The 10000-nt window shown below is 37.7% G+C and overlaps 2 protein-coding genes across 3 annotated transcripts in view; both read left to right on the top strand.

The window, feature by feature from the left end:
- LOC137997807 (protein NLRC3-like) overlaps nucleotides 1–10000 on the top strand; it is a 251804-nt gene that overhangs the window by 157356 nt on the left and 84448 nt on the right. The gene's annotated exons all lie outside the window — the stretch shown is intronic.
- LOC137997808 (NLR family CARD domain-containing protein 3-like) overlaps nucleotides 1–10000 on the top strand; it is a 21624-nt gene that overhangs the window by 975 nt on the left and 10649 nt on the right. For both annotated transcript variants that reach the window (XM_068844069.1, XM_068844068.1), the window contains 6 exons: nucleotides 4355–4452; nucleotides 5043–5694; nucleotides 6262–6324; nucleotides 7651–7713; nucleotides 7835–7876; nucleotides 9830–9892. In XM_068844069.1, the coding sequence (XP_068700170.1) occupies nucleotides 5058–5694; nucleotides 6262–6324; nucleotides 7651–7713; nucleotides 7835–7876; nucleotides 9830–9892 (868 nt within the window). In that variant the 5' untranslated portion in view covers nucleotides 4355–4452; nucleotides 5043–5057. The remainder of the gene's footprint in view (nucleotides 1–4354; nucleotides 4453–5042; nucleotides 5695–6261; nucleotides 6325–7650; nucleotides 7714–7834; nucleotides 7877–9829; nucleotides 9893–10000) is intronic.

Genomic DNA, 10000 nt, shown 5'->3' on the forward strand with positions numbered 1-10000 from the left:
CAACCTGTGACCTGCGACCTGCGACCTGCGACCTGCAGATTAGACCCGCCGCAAGCTCAGTGTGAGTGAAGCCAACATTGCTGAAAAAAATTTAAGGATTTGTTTGGGAAACACGATAAAAGGCTTAAGAAGATAATTATATGAAAAAACTCTTATTTATAAAGCCTTGCTTTATTGACATTGTGGGTAGTTTGCTTCCTGTTTGCTTAATTTGGAGATCCAATACAATTTGAGCCACTTAATTTTCAATTTCTCGATTGTCCACCATATTATAAATTCCCAAGGCTGCACACTCCATTCTTGGGAGCCCACCAAACTGTGCCAAATATTCCGAGATAAAATGATCCCATGGTCACAACTTCACATCAGAATCAATTGACAAAGATTGAATTTTCATTTCAACCCACCATCAATTACAACACTTAAGCCCACCATTATTGGCTTGATGCGAAAGCGTTGTCAATTAATAAATGTAGATCTAGATGTAGATCAATCCAATAACAGTCTTTGGAGTGACCTCAGGCGGTAGTTTGTTGACTTGATTGCAAGAAAACACCTTCCGAAAGATGTGCTTGACGCTCAAATGCCTAAACGACTGTTGGAGAACAAACTGAGCCCCACTGGGATAGTGGACCATAGGGTTTGTATTCCCTCAGATGCTAATAATTAAATTTCATTGGCTTTAGTGTTCTTCATGTTAGTTCTGCTAATACTCAGCGCTCGAAATTAATGAAAAAATCCAGTCGCATTTTGCGATAAGATACGAAAATTTAGTCGCAATTCCGCAAATTTTAGTGGCAAAATCGCCGCGCTGCATTGTGTTGTCAGCAGTTTAGCAAAAAAATATGAGCCCGCAATACTTGTGTGTAAAGGAACCGCTGAAAATGGCCAATGATTGAAGGAATGGAGCTGTGCACGTAACATCACAGCTAAATTACTCTACAATTACGCCATCTTTAGAGAAAATTCACAGCGAGAAACAAAATAATTTTGTCATGTACAGTATTTATTTATTTTAGCAAAAGTAGCAGCAAAGTGCTAACCCTTTTGTTTCGAAAGAGCAAAGGTGACAACAAGTTGCAAATTTGCGACTTCTCCAGATATTTTAGTCGCAAATGTGACTGTATTGGTCGCAATTTCGAGCCCTGATACTTATCTTTATGCTAACAGCACAACATTAACTTGTTCCGTCATTTGGATGGATATACATGTAGATCGTCTGCAAATTTCCTTAAATGCAACTGTTTCTGAAATGGTTCATTGGGCCACAGCTAACAAGCTTTCACTTAATGAGAAGAAAACTAAAGTTTTTACCAGCTGTGACAAGCATCTCTACAACAGAATCCCTAATGATATGACTGTTTCTGTGCAATTAGCTCTTAGGTCTGGAAATTGATAGGGAACTAACATTCGAATCCCATGTTGATAAGTTATGTAGGAAACTATCCTGGCGCATTGGAATTTTAAAAGAGATTGGACATTGCCTGGAAATGAAGCATACATGTAGAGTTCTCTTTTACAATGGTATTATTAGACCAGTGATGTATTATGTAAGTGTTATCTGGCAAAACTGTGATAAACATTATCTAGATTGTGTTTTAAAGCTACAAACGAGAGCAGCAAGAATCATTGTTGGTGGTGATAGTTATGCACCCTCTGTTCAGTTATTTAACAATTTTAAGTTAAATGGCTTCCTTTCTTTGAGAACGCTAAGCTATTGTAACCAAGTGTTTTATCACATGGAAGCTTTTGCAAGGTCGCATGCACAGTTATCTTGCAAGTTTATTAGTATTTACCAGTTAGACTCATTCATGGCAGACTAGATACAATGTATGCTACGGTGTAAATTTAACACACAATGTAGCCTGTCCTTGCGTGAAATGAAAAACAGAAGGTGGAAGAACATTTAGTGTGACTGCGTGCCAGGAATTGAATAAGCTACCTCTTCAAATGAGAAAAGCAGAGACTCTCATGCAGTGTTCGAAATAAAAAAAAAAATTAAAAGAAGAGGTTGTCCCTATTTCAAAAGCCGAGCAACTTAACCAGTAAATGGTGGTTGCCCTGATAAATGCTTGGTGTTCCATTGGGAAATTGAATCACATGGTGTTGGAGCTTGTGTGGGCCTTACATGTAGTTCCAAGTGTGTGCCTGGTATTTTTTTTTTTGGAATTCTGGGTTTAAGTTTTAGCATTTTCAAAATTAAAGGGAGTCTTTGATCTCCATCGCAAGCTACATGTGAATTTTCCTATCTGACAATTTTTTGTAAAAGCCACTGGGCCCACATATATTCAAAACCCGGAAAAATGCTCAAATTAAAGATTGTTAACTTGAAATTACTATCAGACACTGACAACAGAAAACCGTCAAGAGATTCTGGTGCTGCTTATGTAATACATTTTCTTTTTTTTTTTTGGCTGCATTGCCGGTTGTTGTTTTTTTTTTTTGGACAACCAACCTTTTCATTTTACCAAAAAGTAGTCGCCCGGTAAATCTTCTAGTCGTCTGGGATGACTCAGGGCGGCTGCTAATTTCAAGCAGACTTTTAAAATTTCTCTTTGGAACAGGATTTCTAAAGATCAGCAATGGGCCGGTCATGAAGCAGCGTATATGGGTTGCCAAACTGTTCCCATTTTCTGTTTTCATTTTCTCGGACATAAAAAGAAAAGTGCAAGAAATGTTGTCATGTTGGGCGGAGTTCCAGTATGAATTTTACTTTCCAGAACCGTTAGCAGAAGAAAACAAAGAGGAAAGACTCAAGGAATAGAAAACCCTGTGCAAGAGAGAGAATGTAATAAAAACCTTGTGGAACTAGTACTAGCTTGTTCAGTCCGTACTGGGGAAACCAATCAGAATTCTCCTTTTCATCTCGGACCAGTTTGCCTACATAATAAAAGTGAATTAATAACTACTTATCTCGATTTTGAGGTTGGAAAAAGGAATGGCTTATCACTGAAAATGATTCAACTTTAAATGAAATGCTCAAAGAAGGCATTGGATTTGAACCTTTTCCTTGCGATATACAGCTGTAGCTCCAAACTACTTCACAAGTTCAGGCAATAATTATGAAAAAAGATCTGGGAACTCTGATAAATAAGAGGCTGGTGAGGATACTGTGATCTTTATGGAAACCTTTCGAAGAATTTTCCTTTAGAGGAACTTTGACAAGGAAAAAAGTGCTTCCCTGTTAAATAATTGAATATGTAAATTTAAAACTATAAAAAATATAAAATTCGGTACTCTGGGCGCAATTAAAAACTTAAAAGTGGGATACATGTATTTCGTTCGGATCCACCGAAATTCGTCAGCCGCAATGCAAATTAATTTTGAATGTTAAGAAGGGTTATATAATGGTCTCGGGGGCACTAAGATGGTGTCATACAATGTAGATGCTGGCTAATTCAAAGCCGTTGTCTCTGCTCAAAGATGGCTTACGTAATCTTATCTCAATTGCCTCCCTTATGTGGTGTTTGAATGTGTTATTCTCTGTGGCAAGAACTTTTGTTTTGCTGGAATCCACTGAATGACCTGTGAGCTTGCGATGTTCATGAACAGCTGACGAATTTATATTCCTAGAAAGATGTTCGGTGGCTCCGAACGAAATATCCCACTTTTTAAGTTTTTAATTGCGGTCCAGTACCGAAATTTATACATTTTTTTATCATTTTAAATCATGATTCCAGAGGAGGAAAACTACGTGTATATTTTTTTGTTCTAAATATGTAAATATTTTTCTCACCTTTTTCATGGTATTTCGTGTGATATCAAGCTTTTGACGCAAACATTATTTACCAAAGTTAGAAGGCATTAATATATTTTTTCTTTAATCTACATTTATTTGTCCAGTGGCCACTTATAGATTTTATTTGTCAGTGGGGAGCCTCTCGGGACTTAAAGGGTTAACAACCTCTAGGTTTACTCAAAAACATTAATACCACAGAACACTGACCAGGTTTTAGTTGCTTATTTACTGCTTGACTGCTGTTTAGCTGGAGCATGTTATCCACATCATAACGGGCCATGCCAGGGAAAGAAATTACAACTTTGTGTTTTCAAAATATATTTATTGCTCTTATGACTTTTGCAAAAGTTCCTTGTGGGTGTAACAGAGTAAACCACTAAGTGACTTAAAGTCTGCGAAGGATGACTTTCAAGTCTGCATTCTGTCCATATGGTACAGTATTATGTATTATGTAAGAGTCACAAAGCATTGGTTACTGTTTTAGCACCATTAAAGCAGCATAGATTCGTTAATTATGTACTTTGCAGGTTACTTACTGTAAGTTACTCCTTTAAAAAATCGATGCTAAAACATTGCTATGAGATAAACTTAATGTTGAATTCCTTGTTGTCTCAGTAATAGGTCCTGTGTAATCTTCTTGATCACTGTGGGTATGGATTATATATTTCTATCTCGAAAAATGCAAAGTTAAAGCAGAGTGAACGCTAAAGAAGGTATGGAATGTGTTTGTTGCATTATGAATGTGATTCATCAAACACAGTGCACTTCTTTTGGATGTCTCACATTTCACCAATGTATACATGAAAAGTCTGCCCCTGAAATGTTATGTTTATTTAGAGTTTTTTTTTATAATACACCCCTGTTAGTGTGCGTAAAAGGACACCCAACACTGGAAACCATCCGTTGAATTCATAAATCGAGCAAGCAGTCCTTTGTGCCAACCCATTCACTGACACCTAAAGTGACTCCAATTGGCAAGTATTTTATTATTTTGGCGTTAGCCATACAGAGTAAAAATAAATACTCCTCACTCCTAGGGGTCAGTTGGTTAAATCATAGTGAAATATACATGTACATCCATATTAAATTGCACATGATACAGTTAAAAATATTATTTTTAACTGTATCATGTGCAATTTAATATGGATTCAAGAGGTACACTAATTCCTTACAAGGCTTTTCTTCTATTTCAAGATGCTCCATTCCCTCCTATTTGCACCCAATGCGTGCTACATGTACATGTACACTTTAAGTCCAAATGCCTTTGCAATCAACCACACTCGCGTTTTCTATGTTTATGTAGTCAACAGTTTGGGATATGGCATCTGTTCCAGCTCCAGCTTCATTTGCCTCGTCAAAGGAGACTACCAACTATGCCCGTCTATGCCGGCTTCTAGTGGATGTGGGAACCCAGGCCCTGAGAGACACCTTTGACACAATGCACCCTCCAGCTACTCTTCCCAAGGTTTTGTCATCAGCTCACCCTACATTACTGTTTCTGAAAAAGAAAGTTTTGAATCCCACACAATGGGGAAAGCTTTACCCAACTCATCCTTCATCTGTGTCATCAGCCAGCTTTGACATTACACTTCTGATGGTACTGCTGAGAAATATATGCAGTCTCACTCCTCCTGCCAGTACTGGAAGCTGGGACAAGCTTCCTCTCCCTGGTGAAAACAGTCCTGAGGCAAACATTGCGAGGATCAAGTATTACAGAAACCAAGTTTATGCTCATGCAAGCCAAGCTTCTGTTGATGATGCAACATTCAATATGTTATGGCAGGATATAAGTAATGCCCTACTTGGCCTTGGATCTGGAGCAACTTATTCCAGTGCAATCAGCTGCTTGAAGACTGAGTGCATGGATCCTGTTGTTGAGGAGCATTATCGAAAGTTGCTGAAGGAGTGGAAGATAGATGATGAGAGTACAAAAGAAAAGCTTGAAAGTTTAGAAGGTATGCCTGACCTTAAAAATGAGTGAGATATCTATTTGACCTCATGGTTGTGGATGGCTTTCTTTAAGTGTGGTTTCCAGTGGTTTATGGTTGAACTGCACAATTGCATTGCTTCTTTCAAAGATGTACCGGTACTGGTCAAATTTCTTGCACACATAGGCGATAAAATTGAGCTAGTTTTCTGATTGTGCATAGTGACAGTTTGGGTCATCTAATGAGAACTGAAAAGCACTGGGTGCTTTTGATGCAAGAGGGTTGCACCTGAAATCGAGTTTGAAAAGCATCACACTGAATTACTGCTGGTTTAGTCACACCATAAGGGGCTAACATAAGTGCACATGCAATAATAAGTTCTTGACACAGGCCATAGCTGCGGTATGGGCAGATACCCAACACTGGTTAGCCTTTTTTTAGTTGTCGTCTATCAGACAAAGTTAAACATAGCTATGAGTGTCATTCTAAGGAGGGAATGAATGAAGGGAAGGGGTCAATATTAAACCAAACCAGTAAAAACCCAATGCCAATCTCTTTATTGACTCATTTATCTTGCTTTTCGTTGGACACCAGAAATGTTAAAGCAGTGGAAGTCAAATGAAGACAGCACCAAGGACATGATTGGAGAAGTACAAGGTGTGTACAGGTAGATTAATTGAATAGAACAAGCACCATTCATGTACATTGTGATTTATAGTATCGGCTGAAGAACTAGAAATCTCTCAATAGTGCATCTACGTGACTTAAGATTGACTAGTATTGCTCTTCCATAAAACTGTGTATCAATAATACTGAAATCAAGATAATGGAATTGTAAAATTTGAACTTTGGACTGGACTGTAGAACACGCAATTACGGAATTTTAGATTTTTGAGCACTGAGAGAAATGGAGTACAGTACAGATGTTGTCTTCTTGTTTTCGCCACGGCAGATTTAAGTAGTTTTCAGGGAACAAGTGTCTTTTTGTCTTCGCCACGGCAGATTTAAATAGTTTGCAAGGAACTAAACCAAGATTACGGAACCGTACTTCGAATACAGGGCCCGGTTGTTCTGAAGCCGATTAACTTGATCCAGGGTAAACTTTTGTTTCATGTTTTCAACGTGCTGGTGAAAGTTTCCGTTGCTTATTTTTGTTTTTCAAGATTGATTTCTTCTAATGTAACGTTTTCCCGAATATCAGCCTTGAACAGCATTTGGGAGTAGAGAATAAAACTCCTTTGTTAATTTTAAACCTGAGATTAGCGTTAATCGGCTTTTGAACAACTGGCCCAGGATGATAAGTTGTTGAACTGTGATTTTTAATAAGTTTTTCAGATGATTTAAGGCTGATCTTGTAATTTTTAGATGAATGGAGTTTAAGGAAGCAAGTAAAACTGTGGGATTTGAATAAAGTCTCCTTCAAAAATAAATAAATAAATAATCTCGTATCTTGATAACCGGCTAATAGGGCTTTGTTGTTTGCATTTGCAAATTTAGTAGCATTAATAATGAGTTTTTACAACAAACAACTTCAAGTTACAATGGTAATCTCTTGCTATTTTCCGAAGTTTACCTATAGTTGAAGTTCACGGTAACTGGACAATTTGTGTTAACTGTTTGCGCATTCCACGGGTAGCACTTGTAGGCGTCTTGTCTGTAATAGTTCTGTGATTTATTTATTTAATTGTTCATTAAATTGAAAATTAAACAAGGCATTTTAATATACGTTGTATGGTAATCAATTATGGTAATAAAGATGTAAAGTGCTTTGGGCACTTACTGGCTAGGGGCTATGGAATAAGTTTTATTATTTTGTTCTTTTTTATATCACTTTCTACAAATCTATAAATACTTTCATTGTCACCCCTCTTTGTATGTATTCATGTATGGCCCATGTATGCTTTTGTAACTTCCTAAATGTGTAATTTGTCATTTTCTAATGTCTTGAATGAATAATTGATCCATTTATTTGATTTGATTAAGACATCCTGAAAAGGCTTGAAACCAATGAGGGCTGCAGCAAAGACACACTAAAACAGACACATGGTGAGTTCATAAATTATATTGACTTATTGAATGTTAGGGGATGGAACAAGAACCAGTTTTTTTTTTCCTGCAAAAGGTTTTTTCAAAGTTCGCTTAACGCTTGTCTCTTTTATTCCTGAAGAAATGTCAAAGCATTTGAAGGAGAAGCTCAGTGAGGTAGAAGGTAGGCAGACACATGTAAATGACTCATATTTTATGAGTTAATGGATTGTTTTTAACTTCTGGAAAACTTTCCAGCAAAGGCTTTGCGTGATCCCATGCAATCTCCCAAAACTTTTAACACTCCTTTTGTGCTGGTTTCTTACTTTCTATTGCTAGTAAATGGTTTCCTCCCTTTCTGCTTACAACTGACACATAGTATTCGGTGACACATTGTCATTGTCAATCCAATTCTTGACCTGGTTTGTTCTTAGCACCTGATCTTGTGCTCCAGTAAGGAGTCCTTCAGTTTCTTTCCTTTTAGGTGCCTCTTGCTTTGTCTGGACTTGATCCAACATTCTTTCCTCTTTAACAGCTCTCAGCAATCTTTGACTGCTGGCCCACGCATAATCGTAACAAATAAGCTGCTCAACATTTAAGAGGTTGTTGTGAAATGTCAGACCCCTTCTTTTCTTTCATTTTTTTTTTCTCCCTTACCTTGATCAGACGAATATTTGCATTTGCAACAGACGCTATATTCTTTTTCGCTACAGATGCAAAGGGGTTTTTGTTTTCGCTTCTTTTGACCATTGCCAGAGTGCTTTGGGAGCCGAAGGTTTCGTGACAACCTTTCAAGCTGATATAGCTGTTTTTTTAAACGTCTGCAATAAGGGGAAGCCCGTTTTAAACTGAATATTCTCTTCATCGTATGGGCAAATAAATATGGTATTCCATCTACCATAACAAATTATTTATACTATTTGCTAGGTCTTAGTGTTCGCTTTTAGTGCGCGCTTTTCCGAAAACTAAGACCCCCAATGTTCTTCTCTGTTGCCAACATCAAAATAATCTGTGTGCAACGGTCTTCGCGCAACAAACACTCTATAAGTTCTATTTTCCTTTATACCCTTTGCTAGGTCTTGGCATTATTATGGGATGATTTCCCCAAAAAATGAATCTGAAATGGCAAATTGATTTGGCAATGCCAATAACCAAGCATAGTGTCTCAGCAACAACCCCATCACAAGTCATTACATTACGGAACCACCATTACACCATGCCGGCCAACCGATGTACTAGTAAATTACAAAGAAACCGTATTGTTCGCAATCACAATACCAGTAATTACTTTGCCAGAACTCGTGTTTGGCAGCCAGGTTAGCATTAGATTCCATCCACCAAAACCACCCTGGCACATTTCCTTACAATTACACGACGTAATATCCCGTCGTAATATGACAAGCCTACCGCTGTAAAAAGAATGAAAACAGGCAGAATTAGAGCTTTAGTTCAACAAGAAATATCGTTTCTAAGCAAGCTGCGCTGATCTACAGTATTTAGGTCTAAAAACCACTTTGAAGACAGTTAGTTTTTACTTGTTTTGCTGGGTACTACTATGTCAATACTCTAAAAAATTCGATTTTCCAGGAGTTTGTCTCGTTAGTCTAGTGGATATTGGAATATGCAAGGGAACCCATCGATCCGGGTTCAACTCTTTGGCTCACCTAATCTGAATGTTCTCTGCACATTAAAATTTGAAGTCTGAAGCGGATTGTACGTCATGTAATTTAAATGAGACGGGAAATGTGGGTTTGAGGGATGGAATCTAATGCTAACCGGCAGGCCACTAATATAGGAAATCAAAGTTGGCTATGAGCCTGCACCGAATTCGTGAATGAAATCTTGAGTACCAGTTCTGCTGCGTTTATTCTTAGTGACTCGTGCACTGGTGATATGAATTTTCTGTGTTTTCGTGAACTCAATGAAGTTAATCTGCTGTGAACTGTTTCATACTTACCATTGGCTTAAATCATTGCATGTTTAGTTGTCGTCTATCAGACAAAGTTAAATATAGCTACGAGTGTCATTCTAAGGAGGGAATGAATGAAGGGAAGGGGTCAATATTAAACCAAACCAGTAAAAACCCAATGCCAATCTCTTTATTGACTCATTTATCTTGCTTTTCGTTTGACACCAGAAATGCTAAAGCAGTGGAAGTCAAATGAAGACAGCACCAAGGACATGATTGGAGAAGTACAAGGTGTGTAGATTAATTGAATAGAACAAGCACCATTCATGTACATTGTGATTTATACACAATGTAGTATCGGCTGAAGAACTAGAAATCTCAATAGTGCATCTACCTGAC

This window comes from Montipora foliosa, chromosome 3, assembly GCF_036669935.1.
Source record: "Montipora foliosa isolate CH-2021 chromosome 3, ASM3666993v2, whole genome shotgun sequence".
NCBI lineage: Eukaryota > Metazoa > Cnidaria > Anthozoa > Scleractinia > Acroporidae > Montipora > Montipora foliosa.